Source organism: Oncorhynchus tshawytscha, linkage group LG09 (genome assembly GCF_018296145.1).
Source record: "Oncorhynchus tshawytscha isolate Ot180627B linkage group LG09, Otsh_v2.0, whole genome shotgun sequence".
NCBI classification, from domain to species: domain Eukaryota; kingdom Metazoa; phylum Chordata; class Actinopteri; order Salmoniformes; family Salmonidae; genus Oncorhynchus; species Oncorhynchus tshawytscha.
The window spans coordinates 66,896,183-66,915,659 of record NC_056437.1 but is presented as its reverse complement, the minus strand read 5'-3'; the positions used below and the strand labels follow the sequence as shown (position 1 = coordinate 66,915,659).

General features: G+C 43.5%; 1 protein-coding gene across 3 annotated transcripts in view; it reads left to right on the top strand.

Moving 5' to 3' along the window:
• Positions 1-901: 901 nt before the first annotated feature.
• gmip (GEM interacting protein) overlaps positions 902-19,477 on the top strand; it is a 47,916-nt gene continuing 29,340 nt past the window's right edge. The window contains exons 1-3 of one of the 3 annotated variants that reach the window (XM_042327284.1): positions 902-1,436; positions 14,534-14,677; positions 19,214-19,301. In XM_042327284.1, the coding sequence (XP_042183218.1) occupies positions 1,211-1,436; positions 14,534-14,677; positions 19,214-19,301 (458 nt within the window). In that variant the 5' untranslated portion in view covers positions 902-1,210. Of the gene's footprint in view, positions 1,437-14,533; positions 14,678-15,558; positions 15,924-19,213; positions 19,302-19,477 lie in introns of those variants that run through there. The other 2 variants (XM_042327286.1, XM_042327285.1) reach the window with 2 other exon arrangements.

The window sequence follows — 19,477 nt, the reverse complement described above, 5'->3', positions numbered from 1 at the left end:
TCCCCCACTTGCCACCTCTGGTCTGTTTCCAGACTAATGTCTTGTTGCTTTCACACGGAGTTATACAAGGTTCACAGGCGGGAGCGACCACAGAGACCGCAGTAGACGCCTCACACTTTTGTGGTTGAGGAGGAGCCATGTGAGATATTGAGATTCACTCGTAGTAGTCTAAGAGATTACATTGTCTGTCATAACAGCGTTTTTGTAACCTCATACCAAATAATAAAATATTTTGTTAAAAAGGAGTAACGATAATTGTGGTCTCTATTCCTCCACATGGTCAAATTAGAGATTTCTCTATTTGGCTAGATGTTGCACCACTGAAACCTTATCAAAGTTATTTGTCTGTTTGTCTGTGATTATTGGGTTGTTGGGTGACAAATTGCCATCCCCTCTTATTCTGTGCAACAATTGCAATTGAGTTCCTTTTTACATGTGTCATAACTCAGTGAACAAACTTTAACCAGTAATTAAAAATAACTAACTATAGAATCTTCATGCATTCTACTTACCAGCAAATTGCTAAAAATAGAAGCCTAAAATCCGGGATTTCTAAACTTTTTTTTTTTTAAGCACTGCCTGCCAAATAGGAGTAAAACATTATGGATTAGACCTAGACTAGGCCTACTTTGCTTCATGTGTGCTCTATAAACCAGTTATTTTGCTCCCAGTGTGATGGCCCGCGAAAATTGAACCTTGATAGGCCATGTGTCCCAAATGTGTTATTTTCAAGTGGTTTATAAATCAAACGTTTAAAAAAAAAATCTGAAAAACTATCAAAACCAGGGTCGAGATGACGCTAAGAATGTTGCGACATACAGTAGGAATGCGGTTGGACAAGATGCCTAGCGGAACAAGACTACGTAGGGAGGGAAAACCCTAGTTGATAGACCTGAAAACATTGTTCTATGACACGGTTTTATTCTCAAAGAGATTGAGGAAATCAGTCGGAGGATATGAGACAAACGATAACGGCTGAGTGGACTCTGGGCTAGGATGCGCCAAGGGGACTGCCTATCCAAACTGACAATTACACACCTCTGAGGGAAATGTATTGATTTCCGAATGGATTTTGTTCTACATTGCACGAAATGGAAGGAATGTTTTTGATTTCAATCAATATAGCCTACCACATTTTGACCTAGGATATTTTAATGCGTGTTAGCCAAATTGTTTTGTGTTGCATGCCTCTACTCGTAGACAGCTAGAAATGTCTTTGTTGGAATTGAATATGCGGTGTGGTGTAAAACATACGCCTACTGAACAGGGAGAGAATGATTCTCATTTACCGGGAATGAACACCACACTAATCCCGTGTCAAAACGGTAGTGGTATTCGTAGGATGAAATACTACGATATAACATGGACAGTGTCAAGACTCCGCGCAGTGGCCGAATGTCTGAGACAACTTCGGCTGCTTTTTGAGGACTGTTGCGGTAAGTCAATGGAACATATTTACGACTTTCACACATATGGTTTTCTTTGTAGGTCTAATGATTTACAGACAAGACGAATATGCAGTTATCTCATGTTATCTGAAGATTGTCACGTCTGCCAAGACATGCCACACATAGACAAGTTCACGCGAGGACAAACAAAATGACTGTCTGGGAAACTTTCAATGTGCGCTCTGAGTCTGACACGAAGATTCGTTCATGTCCTAGGTTGCAGTTATACTCATCCCGCGTTCAATTATCAAGTCGGAAATGTCAGAGTTTCCTAGTTCCAACTAGCACCTGAACGCGGCATAATGCCCATAGGCTTCACATCGTGGCGTGTTTCATTACGCCGTACGTCATCACGGAGTCTTGCCCAATGATCCGTGGATTGCTGATACGTTTTTCCGACAACTTTATCATTTTGTCAACTATTTTTTATATAGGCATATGTAGGCCAAAGTCTTTTTTTACCAGAGAAGTTGATTGACCCTCTTCGATGTCATGAGCGTTGAATCAATTGCTATGTTTTCATTTATAAAGCCCCTTTACCAAAAGTTCCACTGTACCTAACTAACATCATACTAATTTAGACATACCAGTTACCACACCCAGTCTCAGGGATGGCTAACTCTGGAAATTCCTTTGGTCTCTTCTAGGTAGCCTAAATCAGCGTTGTTTTCTTGCACCTTATTTGTGGAACAAACTTCAAAATGTTCTTAAATTTGATGTTTCGGTGCCTCCAGGACAGGGGCGGGCAAACTTTTTGGCTTGAGGGCCACATCTGGATTTTGAAATTCAACGGAGGGCTGCATTTTTGGGGGAACCAATTGTTTGTTAAAATCAATTTGCAGGGGCCTCTCGAGTGGCGCACGGTATTTAGGCAGTGCTTGAGGCGTCACTACAGTCCCGGGTTCGATCCCAGGCACAATTGGCCCAGCGTCGTCTGGGTTAGGAGAGGGTTTGGAAGGCCAAGATTACCTTGTCCTATCGTGCTCTAGCGACTCCTGTGGTGGGCAGGGAGCATGCATGCTGACACAGTCGCCGGGTGTACGGTGTTTCCTCCAACACATTGGTGCGGCTGGGTTCAGCGGGCATTGTGTCAAGAAGCTGTGCGGCTTGGCTGGGTCGTGTTTCAGAGGATGCACGGCTCTCGACCTTCGCCTCTCCTAAGTCTGTATGGGAGTTGAAGTGATGGGACAAGACTGTAACTACCAATTGGATACCACAAATTGGGGAGATAAAAAAGGGTTATTTTTAATTTTTTTAGGTCTCACGAGCTGGATTGAAGTGCTTTGCCCCTCCCCCTCATTACTGATGAATGTTTATTTTTTATGCCTGTTTTTTTCTGTTTGCATTTTGTATTTATATTGATGTGTATTTTCTGTAATTTATGTAAATCAGGGCTCATCTGTAAAAGTTTCAAAAAGCCTATACTTTTATTTCCACCAACCGACCTAGTCATGATTGCGGTAAAGTTCTGCCTATGGCTTCATTGTCTTACATCAGATAGGTGGATTCCCCCTGCATTGGCTAATGGGATAGATCTAAAGTAGACTGGCTACTTTTGCCATCAGTGGAGGCTGTTGAGGGGAGGACGGCTCATAGCCTAATAATGACTAGAATGGAGTGTAATGGCTGTAATTTAATTGTATCAAACAAACGTGTTTGATACCATTCCATTTACTTTATTCCAGCGATTATTATGAGCCGTCCTCCCCTCAGCAGCCTCCTCTGGCTGCCATAACATTCAGAAATATTACACTTAGGTGACATTGTCTGCTGAACCCCATTTCTGCCTCAGTGTATTTCTCAACCTTTTTATATTGCTTTTGTCACTTTCCTTGTTTTCCATGAAAACATACATGAACAAAATACCCTTTTTTTTCAATATGACAGCGGTGCCACATGTTGAAAAATATTATTTGTAGTTTATTCAGGTTTACTTCATTATATTCTTAGCCTACTATAAAATATACAATGCCTGTACAAAACATTAGGAACACCTATTTTTCCATGACATAGACTGGCCAGGCGAATACAAGTGAAAGCTATGATCCTTTAGTGATGCCACCTGTTGAATCCACTTCAATCAGTGTAAATGATTAGGTTAAAGATGGATTTGTATGCCTCGAAAAAAATTGAGAATTCAATTATGTATGTATGCTTTTCAGAGGGTGAATGGGAAAGACAAAATATTTCAAGGCTATTCCATGCGAGAAATTGACAAGAAAATGAAGATCTCGTACAACACTGTGAACTACTCCCTTCACAGAACAGCGCAAACTGGCTCTAACCAGAATAGAAAGAGGAGTGGGAGGCCTAGGTGCACAACTGAGCACCCACAAAACACCAGTCTCAACGTCAACAGTGAAGAGGCGACTCCGGGATGCTGGCCTTCTAGGCAGAGTTGCAAAGAAAAGGCCATATCTCAGACTGGTCAATAAAAAGAAAAGATTAAGATGGGCAAAAGAACACAGAAACTGGACAGAGGAAACTTGAAAAAACATGTTATGGACAGACGAATCTAAGTTTGAGGTGTACGGATCACAAAGAAGAACATTTGTGAGACGCAGAAAAAATGAAAATGACGCCATCTGTCAAGCATGGTGGAGGCAATGTGATGGTCTGGTGGTGCTGTGGTGGTGGCAAAGTGGGAGATTTGTACAGGGTGAAAGGGATCTTGAAAAAGTAAGTCTATCACTCAATTTTGCAATGCCATGCCATACCCTGTGGACGGCACTTAACTGGAGCCAATTTCCTCCGACAACAGGACAATGACCCAAAGCACAGCTCCAAACTATGCAATAACTATTTAGGGAAGAAGCAGTCAGCTGGTATTCTGTCTATAATGGAGTGGCCAGCACAGTCACCGGATCTCAACCCTATTGAGCGGTTGTGGGAGCAGATTGACCGTATGGTACGTAAGAAGTACCCATCAAGCCATTCCAACTTGTGGGATGTTCTTCAGGAGGTGCTTCAGGAAGCATGAGGTGAAATCTCTTCAGATTACCTCAACACATTGACAACTAGAATGCCAAAGGTCTGCAAGGCTGTAAATGCTGCAAATGAAGGATCCTTTGACGAAAACAAAGTTTGAAGGACAATTTTTATTTCAATTAAAAATCTTATATTTATACATTTATCAACGTCTTGACTACATTTCCTATTGATTCTGCAACTCATTTAATGTATGTTTTCATGGAAAACAAGGACATTTTGAAGTGACCCCAAACTTTTGAATGGTTGTGTGTGTGTGTGTGTGTGTGTGTGTGTATATATATATTAAATTGCATGTGTTTTGACTGTATCTTGTCTGTTTAATGAACAAAATAAGTATTGATTTTATGTGCATGCTGTAGCCATATAGGCTGCACAAACCAGTAACATAACAAAATATGTTTTCCTCAACTTGTTTCTCTAACTTTAATAGTAAGTCAAGCTAGCTTGCAGAGCAGCTAGCTAGCTAGCTAAAAGCTAGGCTCGATTGAAGATGCCACCACAGATAGAACAGTGAGCCGTTCTTCTTCTTTGGCGTTTAACGGCGAATAGCATTCAATATGTTGCATTATCGCCCCCAACAGCACTATAATATAAATCCATTATACTTTGTGATATAAAAAAAATATATACTACTAAAAAGAATACAAAAACAAAACACAGTTCCAACTAACCCTACACTCATTAAAAGCCCACTACCCCATTCCACTACTTTGACCCTTCCTGCTTCAGCACCATGCCAACGGCCTGGGAGGACAGGACACCACCACTCAACACATCAAATCAAATCAAATTTTATTTGTCACATACACATGGTTAGCAGATGTTAATGCGAGTGTAGCGAAATGCTTGTGCTTCTAGTTCCGACAATGCAGTAATAACCAACAAGTAATCTAACTAACAATTCCAAAACTACTGTCTTATACACACAAGTGTAAGGGGATAAAGAATATGTACATAAAGATATATGAATGAGTGATGGTACAGAGCGCTATAGGCAAGATGCAGTAGATGGTATCGAGTACAGTATATACATATGAGATGAGTATGTAAACAAAGTGGCATAGTTAAAGTGGCTAGTGATACATGTATTACATAAAGATGCAGTAGATGATATAGAGTACAGTATATACGTATACATATGAGATTAATAATGTAGGGTATGTAAACATTATATTAGGTAGCATTGTTTAAAGTGGCTAGTGATATATTTTACATCATTTCCCATCAATTCCCATTATTAAAGTGGCTGGAGTTGAGTCAGTGTGTTGGCAGCAGCCACTCAATGTTAGTGGTGGCTGTTTAACAGTCTGATGGCCGTGAGATAGAAGCTGTTTTTCAGTCTCTCGGTCCCAGCTTTGATGCACCTGTACTGACCTCGCCTTCTGGATGATAGCGGGGTGAACAGGCAGTGGCTCGGGTGGTTGTTGTCCTTGATGATCTTTATGGCCTTCCTGTAACATCGGGTGGTGTAGGTGTCCTGGAGGGCAGGTAGTTTGCCCCCGGTGATGCATTGTGCAGACCTCACTACCCTCTGGAGAGCCTTACTGTTGTGGGCGGAGCAGTTGCCGTACCAGGCGGTGATACAGCCCGCCAGGATGCTCTCGATTGTGCATCTGTAGAAGTTTGTGAGTGCTTTTGGTGACAAGCCGAATTTCTTCAGCCTCCTGAGGTTGAAGAGGCGCTGCTGCGCCTTCTTCACAATGCTGTCTGTGTGGGTGGACCAATTCAGTTTGTCTGTGATGTGTATGCCGAGGAACTTAAAACTTGCTACCCTCTCCACTACTGTTCCATCGATGTGTATAGGGGGGTGTTCCCTCTGCTGTTTCCTGAAGTCCACAATCATCTCCTTAGTTTTGTTGACGTTGAGTGTGAGGTTATTTTCCTGACACCACACTCCGAGGGCCCTCACCTCCTCCCTGTAGGCCGTCTCGTCATTGTTGGTAATCAAGCCTACCACTGTTGTGTCGTCCGCAAACTTGATGATTGAGTTGTGCGTGGCCACGCAGTCGTGGGTGAACAGGGAGTACAGGAGAGGGCTCAGAACGCACCCTTGTGGGGCCCCAGTGTTGAGGATCAGCGGGGTGGAGATGTTGTTGCCTACCCTCACCACCTGGGGGCGGCCCATCAGGAAGTCCAGTACCCAGTTGCACAGGGCGGGGTCGAGACCCAGGGTCTCGAGCTTGATGACGAGCTTGGAGGGTACTATGGTGTTAAATGCTGAGCTGTAGTCGATGAACAGCATTCTCACATAGGTATTCCTCTTGTCCAGATGGGTTAGGGCAGTGTGCAGTGTGGTTGAGATTGCATCGTCTGTGGACCTATTTGGGCGGTAAGCAAATTGGAGTGGGTCTAGGGTGTCAGGTAGGGTGGAGGTAATATGGTCCTTGATTAGTCTCTCAAAGCACTTCATGATGACGGAAGTGAGTGCTACGGGGCGGTAGTCGTTTAGCTCAGTTACCTTAGCTTTCTTGGGAACAGGAACAATGGTGGCCCTCTTGAAGCATGTGGGAACAGCAGACTGGGATAGGGATTGTTTGAATATGTCCGTAAACACACCAGCCAGCTGGTCTGCGCATGCTCTGAGGGCGCGGCTGGGGATGCCGTCTGGGCCTGCAGCCTTGCGAGGGTTAACACGTTTAAATGTTTTACTCACCTCGGCTGCAGTGAAGGAGAGGCCGCATGTTTTGGTTGCAGGCCGTGTCAGTGGCACTGAATTGTCCTCAAAGCGGGCAAAAAAGTTATTTAGTCTGCCTGGGAGCAAGACATCCTGGTCCGTGACGGGGCTGGTTTTCATTTTGTAATCCGTGATTGACTGTAGACCCTGCCACATACCTCTTGTGTCTGAGCCGTTGAATTGAGATTATACTTTGTCTCTATACTGACGCTTAGCTTGTTTGATTGCCTTGCGGAGGGAATAGCTACACTGTTTGTATTCAGTCATATTTCCGGTCACCTTGCCCTGATTAAAAGCAGTGGTTCGCGCTTTCAGTTTCACGCGAATGCTGCCATCAATCCACGGTTTCTGGTTTGGGAATGTTTTAAATCGTTGCTATGGGAACGACATCTTCAACGCACGTTCTAATGAACTCGCACACCGAATCAGCATATTTGTCAATGTTGTTGTCTGACGCAATACAAAACATATCCCAGTCCACGTGATGGAAGCAGTCTTGGAGTGTGGAATCAGATTGGTCGGACCAGCGTTGAACAGACCTCAGCGTGGGAGCTTCTTGTTTTAGTTTGTAGGCAGGGATCAACCAAATGGAGTCGTGGTCAGCTTTTCTGAAAGGAGGGCGAGGCAGGGCCTTATATGCGTCGCGGAAGTTAGAATAGCAGTGATCCAAGGTTTTGCCAGCCCTGGTTGCGCAATCGATATGCTGACAATTTAGGGAGTCTTGTTTTCAGATTAGCCTTGTTAAAATCCCCAGCTACAATGAATGCAGCCTCAGGATGTATGTATTCCAGTTTGCAAAGAGTCAAATAAAGTTTGTTCAGAGCCAACGATGTGTCTGCTTGGGGGGGGAATATAAACGGCTGTGATTATAATCGAAGAGAATTCCCTTGGTAGATAATGCGGTCGACATTTGATTGTGAGGAATTCTAAATCAGGTGAACAGAAGGACTTGAGTTCCTGTATGCTTTTGTGACCACACCACGTCTCGTTAGCCATAAGGCATACGCCCCCGCCCCTCTTCTTACCAGAAAGATGTTTGTTTCTGTCGGCGCGATGCGTGGAGAAACCAGCTGGCTGCACCGACTCCGATAGCGTCTCTCCAGTGAGCCATGTTTCCGTGAAGCAAAGAACGTTACAGTCTCTGATGTCCCTCTGCTACCCTTGCTCGGATTTCATCAACCTTGTTGTCAAGAGACTGGACATTGGCGAGAAGTATACTGGGGAGTGGTGCACGATGAGCCCGTCTCCGGAGTCTGACCAGAAGACTGCTACGTTTCCCTCTTTTACAAAGTCGTTTTTTTGGGTCGCCGGCTGGGATCCATTCCGTTGTCCTGGGTGAAAGGCAGAACACAGGATCCGCTTCGCGAAAGTCATATTCTTGGTCGTACTGATGGTGAGTTGACGCTGCTCTTATATTCAGTAGTTCTTCTCGACTGTATGTAATGAAACCTAAGATGACCTGGGGTACTAATGTAAGAAATAACACGTTAAAAAAAAAAAAAAACTGCATAGTTTCCTAGGAACGCGAAGCGAGGCGGCCATCTCTGTCGGCGCCGAAAGTAACTCTTCTGAAGTCAAATCTCATACACCCAAATACTTCTCTGCAGCTGCCACCACATCTATATTCTGTGATTTATGTTCCATTTTTACAGTTGATAACCATTGCTGTGCACACTAAGAAGCCAACCTTACTGAAGCATAAATCACTCGTTGGCTTATCCCTCTGTGCTGGCACAGATCTACTACTCACAGGGATCCTCACCCTTGACCCATCCTCCTCTACTTTCTTTACTGCCTCAGCATACGACACCAGCTGCACTACTCTGGCTCTAGCCACCTTAACCTGCTTCTCTCATACCTGACACTTCCGATCCCCAGGAACATGGGTACCCCTACAGTTGACACACACAACTTTATCCACCAAAACTACACACTCCTCTATCCCATGTCCTCCTGTACACTTCCCACATCTTAGAATCTCCCTCCTATATACTGCAGCGACATGACGATAAACGCTGCACCTAAAACAGCGCAGTGGATTCGGGACAAAAGCTCTAATGAGAACTGATAAAGTGCATTTGGAAAGTATTCAGACCCTTTCCCTCATTCTAAAATGGAGTAAATACATTTTTTCCATCATCAATCTACACACAATACCCCACAATGACAAAGCCAAAAAACAGGTAAAAAAATAAAATAGAAATACCTTATTTACATAAGTATTCAGACCCTTTGCAATGACTCGAAATTGATTTGCCAAAAGGCACCCAAAAGACTCTGGTCTGATTAAACTAAGATTGAACCCTTTGACCTGAATGCCAAGCGTCACGTCCCGGAGGAAACCTGGCGCCATCCCTATGGTGAAGCATGGTGGTGGCAGTATCATGCTGTGGAAATGTTTTTCAGTGGCAGGGACTGGGAGACTAGTCAGGATCAAGGGAAAGATGAACGGAGCAAAGTACAGAGAGATCCTTGATCAAAACCTGCTCCAGAGCGCTCAGGACCTCAGACTGGGGTGAAGGTTCACCATCCAACAGGACAATGACCTTAAGCACACAACCAAGACAACACAGGAGTGGCTTCGGGACAGGTCTCTGAATGTCTTGAGTGACCCAAACCAGAGCCCGGACTTTAACCCGATTGAAAATCTCTAGAGAGACCTGAAAATAGCTGCGCAGCGACGCTCCCCATCCAACCTCATAGAGCTTGAGAGGATCTGCAGAGAAGAATGGAAGAAACTCCCCAAAACAGGTGTGCCAAGCTTGTAGTATCATACCCAAGAAGACTCGAGGCTGTAATCGCTGCTAAAGGTGCTTCAACAAAGTACTGAGGAAAGGGTCTGAAATACTTATGTATTTCACAAATGTGGAAAAAGTGAAGGTGTTTGAATACTTTCCGAATGTACTGGATATCCTAACATGACTTTGTCAGGTAAAGACTGACTCAAAACTCAAAAGGACTGACAGTGAATCCTCTGTTTCACCACCGGGTCTGCTTTGCACCAAACAGCAGGCATCTTCAACTTCTATTGCTCCACCTTCACACTTAACGCTACCCCAGAAATCACTCATTTCATTGGTGCCCTTTTCCCAAGAGCAAAGCATGACATGGAGCACCCGCTCCCTCTGGTCAGAACACAAACAAATATCATCAAGTCCACTACAGGTTACCTTCACTGATTCAACTGTACCCAACTCCTTTCCCACCCACCCTGAAACCACAAATGGATCCACCAAAAGGTCAAGGATCCACTTTCTCCAAAAATGTCACTCCTACTGGACCAGATTCTTCTTTATCATGTCTACTGATGCCAGGCACGCCGTCCGAGCTCTTCACCACACCTTCCACCTCACTTAACTCACCCTCATTCACTTCCATTTTACCTCAAGAACTCACTGTTTGCACTTGACACCAATCTACTTCAACACCCGATCTCCATTTGTATCGCCATCTTCCTCAGATTCACCTCTGCTTTCCTCATTCTCTTCCACCTCTTCTTCCTATTTTCTCCTCCTCAGAAATCCACCTCTCTGTGTCCCTATCCCAAGATTCCTCTTCTCCCAACTTTACTTGTGGCCCGGTGGCATCCTGACGTAACTCCATCTCATAATCGTCCTGCTCACCTCGGAAATGTGTCTTTTCCTGGCGCCGACATTTTGAGAGCATGAGCAGTCGCACAACCGTTCTCCCGTCCTTTCTCCCCTCCTACTGTCCCGCGACAAACAACGAGACAGATATTTAATTGATGTATAAATGTCAAGCATCCGGTTGCCGTTTCCACTCACTGCCAAGAATGGCGATGAAAGGAAGCCCATTGGCCTGCTGTTGGAGAAGATGGAGCGAGATCAATTTCTGCTGACATTCTGCTCATTTTCTCGTCAATGAAACATTTGATCTCCAAACAGTTTTCCATTTCCAAAACAAAAATGTGTAACAAACAGAGTGGACTGCGTTTTGTAGACTTTACCTCTTGCCAAAGTTTTTACAAAATTGCGTTGTTTAGAAAGGGTGCAAGGGCGAATTGAGTTATTACATTTCAGAGTAGGTGTTCCCTAACGGTTAATAGGCAAATAAATGCTAGAACGCTTGGCTCTACCCACCTCAAATCCGACACCAGTAGACCATCCCCTCACCGGCTCTGTTAACGTTGAAGAAATCAAGACTCACTTGAAAAAAAACAAAGCACCAGGGAAGACAACATTGACAGCACACTCATCAAACAAGCACCTGATGAATACCTGCACCTCCTTTCTAACCTCTTCACAGCATGCCTCACGGAAGGCTACTTTCCCCTACCTTGGAAATCTGCAGTTGTCACAGTGATCCATACAATGTCACAAGTTATAGACCAATCAGCCTCCTCAGTCATGTCGGGAAGCTGTTTGAGAGAGCACTCACCCAAAGACTGAGCGGCCACACTGAGGAAATGGGCCTCCTTGGAATCCACCAAGCTGGCTTCAGGAAAACAAGATCAACCACCGATAACATTCTAAGACTGTCAGAGGACATCCTTCGCAACTTAGCTAAAAATATAGCACTTGATTAGCTAACGACTTCCGTCACCGAAATGTTAACAGAACTGCGTGAAAGCAGTGCTCGGCAGGCGGGCGGCGAAGGCCACTGTGTACCAGTGTCCCTTAGCTAGCTAGCAGCCTCCCTCGGTTGGGTTTTTTGTCGGTTGGCATCCAAATTTGCACCGACACCTAGTGTGCTGGAATGTGTGCCAAAGACTGCGCTAGCAGCACAATGGCAGTGGGCGCGGCATGTAGTAAGTGACGTGTAGTGGGCGCAGAATGTAGTTGATGTGGTATGTAGTAACCACAATCTGCATGTAGACATGAAAGGCGCTGCATGTTCAATCTGACATCTGCATTGACCGTGCAGCATTTCATGGTGATATGGCAGAAGTCAGGCCATTCATACGTCTTGCGCTTTGCGGAGCAGCGCAGAGCTGTTGTCAAGGAAGTGAGTTTGTGTTTATACTGGACCTCAGGCCCTCACCTACCGCCAACCAATCATGTCAATGCGTAGCTATAAGGAGCCCTCCTCATTGATCCAACATTTGAGAGGTACAGAGCTCAATTTGGCCTCTTCATGCCTCCGGAGGCTCCACAATTGTGTCACACCATCCATATGGCGCCTATGACCACATTATCGGATCAAACATCAATTGGCTTTTATTAACTGAAGATGGGGCAAAGGTTGGAAAAATTCAAAGTATGCGGCGTCTGTATCACGGAGCCTTCAACTGCAAGAGTTCGTTGAGATTCCACTCTTGCGTTGTGGACGTCCCCATTGAAATTTAAGACATCCAGCGCAACGTAACGGAGTGCCTGTGGTTAAGAGACAATTTATGCTTGATATGAAAACGTGGTCGGAGGCACCATATGGATGGTGTGACGCAATTATGGAGCATCTGGAGGCGTGAAGAGGCCAAATTGAGCTCCGTACTGCATGAGCTACGTACATCTCAAATTTTGTGACTATGAAGGTCTTAAATAGGAGGTGTAATATTGCAGTTTAAACCGAATAAGATGGGATTGTATGCACTTGGTAATGGACCTAGTTGTTTCCCAGTGGGCCCAATCAGGGTCATGATTGTTCGATTTTCAAACCATTCAAGAACTTGCATACTTCATGCGACTTCCGGGCACGCCTCAAGGGGTCGCCATCCTACTTCTGATTCCAATGCAAGTTGCAGGGTCAGTGGGTATACTGTCTGATATGCCAATTCATTGTTGATTTTAGCATGTAAATCTTGGTAGGCCATACCTAATTTTTTTAGATGCATGCCAGCAAAGCCACTAAACCAGTGGCGACCCATCATTCAGGGCAGGTGTATCACATGCATTTTGGAGGTGCCTTACTCAAATACTCAAAAAGGAGATCATTTTTGTATCCAGATTTTTTAACTCAAAATATATATATATTTTTACAGTTTGCAGACTGATATATGACACCTATTAATGCCAATATAACATGCAAAACAAGCAACTACAAAAAAAAATATACAGTGCCTTCGGAAAGTATTCAGACCCCTTGACTTTTTTGTTGTTATGTTACAGCCTTATTCTAAAATGGATACAATTAAAAACAAATACTCAGAAATCAACACACACTACCCCATAATGGCAAGCGAAAACATGTTTTTAGATTGTTCTGCAAATGTATTAAAAATAAAAAACAGATACCTTGTTTACATAAGTATTCAGACTCGAAATTGAGCTCAGGTGCATCCAGTTTCCATTTATCATCTTTGAGATGTTTCTACAACTTGATTGGAGTCCACCTGTGGTAAATTCAATTGATTGGACATGATTTGGAAAAGCACACACCTGTCTATATAAGGTCCCACAGTTGACAGTGCATGTCAGAGCAAAAAACAAGCCATGAAGTCAAAGGAATTGCCCGTAGATCTCCGAGACAGCATTGTGTCGAGGCACAGATCTGGGGAAGGGTACCAAAACATTTCTGCAGCATTGAAGGTTCCCAAGAACACAATGGCCTCCATCATTCTTAAATGGAAGAAGGTTGGAACCACCAATACTCTTCCTAGAGCTGGCCGCCCGGCCAAACTGAGCAATCTGGAGAGAAGGGCCTTGGTCAGGGAGGTGACCAAGAACCCGATGGTCACTCTGACAGAGCTCCAGAGTTCCTCTGTGGAGATGGGAGAACCTTCCAGAAGGACAACCATCTCTGCAGCACTTCACCAATCAGGCCTTTATGGTAGAGTGGCCAGACGGAAGCCACTCCTCAGTAAAAGGCACATGACAGTCCGCTTGGAGATTGCCAAAAGGCACCTAAAGACTTTCAGACCATGAGATACAAGATTCTCTGGTCTGATGAAACTAAAATTGATCTCTTTGGCCTGAATGCCAAGCATCACGTCTGGAGGAAACCTGGCACCATCCCTAAGGTGAAGCATGGTGGTGGCAGCATCATGCTGTGGGGGTGTTTTTCATCGGCAGGGACTGAGAGACTAGTCTGGCCCGAGGCAAAGACGAACGGAGCAAATTACAGAGAGATCCTTGATGAAAACCTGCTCCAGAGCACTCAGGAGCTCAGACTGGAGATAAGGGTCACCTTCCAACAGGACAACAACACAAAGCAAAACAACGCAGGGTTGGCTTCGGGACAAGTCTCTAAATGTCCTAGAGTGGCCCTGCCAGTAATTGCTACTCTGCCACCCCTGCCCTGAATGACGGGTCGCCACTGTGCCAATTGACTATAGAAACATTTCAAAAGTGTTTACCACACAAACACACACACACACACACAGACAACTTTTATTTGATTACATTTTTTACAGTGCATAATACCAATTGTGCGACAGGTTTTTCTTCTCTCTCTCTCTCTCTCTCTTTCTCTCTCAATCTAAATGTTTCCTCTTTCCCTCCCTCATTCCCCCTCTCCGTCCCAGAGCTGGATGGTCCTAACCAGCTGAATGTGTCCATGGGGCTCCAGGCCCTACAGCAGTCTCTCCAGCCCCTGGCGGAATGCTACCCATCCACGGGTCGGCCTCCAGTCAGCCACGCCTTCACCATGCTGCGTCTCTCCCTCACAGGTCAGTTAGTCTCAGCCTCTAGATTATATCTCCTGGACATTCTTACCTCATTATCATGGGTCGTGTAGGTCACACTGTAGCAAAATGTTTGCAGCAGAAAAAGAAAACCTATGTTGTTATTGGATACAGTTACAGTTATTAAAGGTACAATTAGTATTCCCATTTCAAAATGTTAACTGCAACACTAGTGAGGGCTGTAATCTCAAGAGGTTGATGTTGAGATGTGCATTTTTTAAATTGAACCTTTATTTGTATAGGCAAGTCAGTTAAGAACAAAATATTATTTACAACGACAGCCTACCGGGGTGCAGTGGGTTAACTGCCTTGTTCAGAACACCAGATTTTTACCTTGTCAGCTCGGGGATTTGATCCAGCAACCTTTTGGTTACTGGCTCAACGCTCTAACCACTAGGCAACCTGCCGCCTCAAATGTAGTATCAATATCATTCAGCTTTCAACACCCATGAGAGAGATCATTTTAGAGCTCAACGTTTGTTCTTTGAACATCTGCACAACACAAACAGTCTAACGGAGAGGTCACAACACAAACAGTCTAACGGAGAGGTCACAACACAAACAGTCTAACGGAGAGGTCACAACACAAACAGTCTAACGGAGAGGTCACAACACAAACAGTCTAACGGAGAGGTCACAACACAAACAGTCTAACGGAGAGGTCACAACACAAACAGTCTAACAGAGGTCACAACACAAACAGTCTAACACAGAGGCCAGCTCACTTTCTCTCTCTCTTTTTCCTCCTCCACCCTCTCACACATATCTAGCTACTTTCGGTATGACAACCTAGGTGTGACCTAGATTGACAGAGTCACACTTCCTCTTCTCATGATGGTGAAACCGTATTGGCCAACCTCGCTCTGCACTAGAGGAAGAGAACTCTGAGAGAACAAGAAGAGAAGGGTCAGACCCAGGCACTTTACCAGACAACAGCATTGTGCTAGTCAAATGTTAGTGTGATTGAGTGCAACTAGAGGAAATCGAGCCCATTTCCTGCTCTGTAGCTGTTGTTTGTCATGTGTACGAGTACGCATTGCTAACGTTGATGGAATTGATAGATTGATTGATAGAAGGTTGATGGAACGTTGCTGGTGGAGCGGGGAAGATTGATGGGGTTGCTGTGGTTGATGCTGGTTTGGGGCTAGGTGCACTTGTGATATTTAGTCTCAAATAGAGATGGAGAGGGAAGAAGAACCCGAAGTTAAAGAGGAGCACTCCAAAACCCCAGGTGAGTAACAACAAGAGAAAACAGAAGATTGTTATCATTTGGGCCAGTTTTCAGTGCTCAGATTAAGCCTACTCCTGGACCAAAGCATGCTCAATGGAGAATAGTCTCCATCTGGGTCTGGGAAACCATCCATTTGAGTAGAAAAGGAGGTGAGAAAATGTTTCAGGGAAGGTATGTGTATGTTTTACTATCATTGTGGGGAACAGAAGTTCTCACAGGGATACTTTGGACAAGTTTTGCCAGTCCTCACAAGGAAAAAGGCCATTTTAGGCTTAGGGGTTAGGATTAAGGTTAAGGGTTAGGTTTTAGGGAAAATAGGATTTTGAATGGGAATCAATTATTTGGTCCCCACAAGAATAATACAACAAACGTGTATGTGTGTGTGTGAGCATGCGTGTGTGGTTGCATGCTACATCCTCCCAGTCAGTGCAGGATCAGTGAACCTCCTGAACTCATCCTCCATTTTGCGTGTTGGTGTGTGCCATTTGTGAAACATATATATTTTTAAATTAAGCTCTTGAAACCATCAAGTCAGGGACGCCGGTCTCCATCATTTAAGAGAAAATGGTTTGACGGAAAACAAATACTATTTGAACCCACTCTCGATCTCCCTCTATAACTCTGCCATGCTTTCTGTGAGACTAAGGGCTCGATTCAATCCATATTGCCAAAGTTCAGCACCAGAGCTCGCTTAATATTTCAAGGTAATGTCTGATTGAGCCGCCATGTGCAGCGTTTACCGGGAATGCAGTTTCCGCGTAGGAGGGATCATTGGTTTTAAATGTAATTTGCGCTATAGAGCTGAACTTGGTTGTGTACAGTTCTACTATGTCTTACCTGTCTTCTACTGCCGTATGAACAGAACTCTGCTAAGGTGAATAAACAAGAACTTTGTGTCTTCTGAGCAAAATATGACACACATCACAAGCAGGATGTGGTTGACCTAAATGGAGACAGAACAATAGAGCGAGAGAGGGAGGAGAGATGAAAAAAAAATCTACACTGGGAGTTGAGTGTTTTTGCATATTGACTGCCGTTAAAGTGAAACACTGTCAGCTTCAACTGTAACAGGTCCCTCCCTATAGGTTGTAAGCCTCATATGCAGTCTCAGCACATGATGCTACCCCGCAAACGTCTGAGTGAGACTACAGCATTAGGTTGTAGTCAGGCTTGGGTAGGTTACTTTCTACATTTATTCTGTTACAGTTACAAGTTACCTGTCCCAAATTGTAATCAGTAATGTAACTTTTGGATTACGCAAACTCAGTAACGTAATCTGATTACATTCTGTTACTTTTAGAGGACTTTCCCTTTAAGAGTCATTAGAAGAAGACAAAAATGTATGTTACCAATTGAACGACATCTTTTGCAGGATAAATCAATGTTAAAGTTTACATAGCTGGCCATATATGGATGTTACATTTAACATTATGGGTTGGTTATGTAGGCTTCTTCTTTCTACTACATATAATAATATGATTCAATTATATCTTTACATTAAAAAACCAAAGTCTATCAGAATTCCGGTCATGCCGTGATCTTCAAGAATAGGACTTGGAAATATGGAAGTATAGATTAGCCAAATTGATTTACCTGAGCATGACTCCAAAACTAAGGACTTATTAGCCAGCCCTACTCGTTTGTTGTCTCTAAGGACTGATTGGGCTCATTGATTTGAAAAATGGAATGGCATGCTTTGCCAAGAGTGTTCAAAGCTGTCATCAAAACAAAGGGTGGATACTTTGAAGAATCTCAAATATATTTTGATTTGTTTATAACACTTTTTTGGTTACTACATGATTCCATATGTGTTATTTCATAGTTTTGATGTCTTCACTATTATTTTACAATGTAGAAAATAGTAAAAATAAAGAAAAACCCTTGGAATGAGTATTTGTCCAAACCTTTGACTGGTACAGTATATATCATTTAGAAATCCCAAAATAGATGTAGCAACTACAGATTACCACTTTAAATCTATCAAAATTGTGCAAGTTTGAGCAAGTGTCCATTAGGACTATGGATGATTTTTTTTATCAGCATGAATTAGATTGAGCAATACAAGCCCCACTTTTATTCCATAGGCTTGGATCCGCGCTATGCAGCTGTTGCAAAAGCGCATTTCACTGGCTGTCCACTGGTTTGAAAAACAATGATTGATAAACAGATTAAACTTCTTGAATTCAACCATTATCATGTTCAAATACACATTTAGATTTATGAACAGCCATCCACAACGACCTGTAGCCTACAAAAGCCTATTCCTGCTCTTTTCCCGCGATCCATCAAACACATTTGGTGCGTCATTTTAGCGGTCTCTACTTGTGTTCAGACTCGCTCAGGTGGAACAAACTTACATTTGCGCCTTTTTTCAATGCTGATTTTAATGTCTGAGAGACATCAACAACAACAAAAAATCGCAAACATCCTTTCTGAATTTAATAGCAATCCTCGAAGTAATCATCTAGTCTTTCAAAAGTATTGGTAATCTGATTACAATATTTTACTGATAACGTAATGGACTACAGTTAATACATGTAATCCGTTTCTCCCCAACCCTGGTTGTTCACTCAGGGTTAATGTACCATCATTCAGTTTTGGGTGTCATCAACCTGTATTTTCCCCAGCTGAGTCATGTACTGTAAATGCCGAGCCTGGTTAAACCAGGCTTAACGCTGCACTCAGTAGTAAGCACAGCATTCAGTCTGTCCTAGGAAATGCTTTCCATCTTCTATGTATCAAATGAACAGAACCCCTTTGTTGGAGTTGCATTTCTCTTTTTCTCCGTTTATTTGCAGTCCTTCCCATATTCGATGTTATATAACAAGTAAATACACTTGTCTGCCGTTCACACGAAGTTTAAAACCATTCTGAGCCATCTCAGCAGTACTTAGTGTGATTTAATGGGTGACCGACAGTGATATTCCGTTTTTCACCAGAGGCTGGGGAATTGAAAGACAACAGTGTTACAGATAATGCCTTTTACACGAGCATACAATCACACATCTGAGGCCTCGGTCACCACCACCACCCTTCAAACCCACAAACGTCTTTATTTCCTTGCACATTGTTTAACAACTGGGTGTCAGCTGTTGGTTTACCCCTTAATTTGTTATTTCTAAAAATAGAAGATTTCTTAAGCTTTTTTTTTTTTTTTTTAACAGATCCCTTTTTTGGAGCTGCAAGAAGCAATTTCAACTTGTGTTTTTGTGTAATATTCATTTTCTGAAAAAGAAAAATAGCATTTGGCCTCTCTTGCTCACATGTTTGTCCTCCATCTTTTACCCCAGATGTGAAGGTCCCCAGCAAATCGGAGACCAAGCGCTACAGTGAGATCTTCCGGGACTTCGATAATTTTGAACTCTCTCTGGTCAACTCGTAAGTCTTGACTTTTAGATTCACTCATCATGTACACTTGTTACCATTGTCACCCTCCGCATCATAATCAGTCCATCCTTCAGAACACCTTGACATGTTTTACATTTGAGTCCTTTAGCAGACTCTCTTGTGCAGAGCGACTTACAGTGCATTCGTCTTAAGGTAGCTCGGTGAGA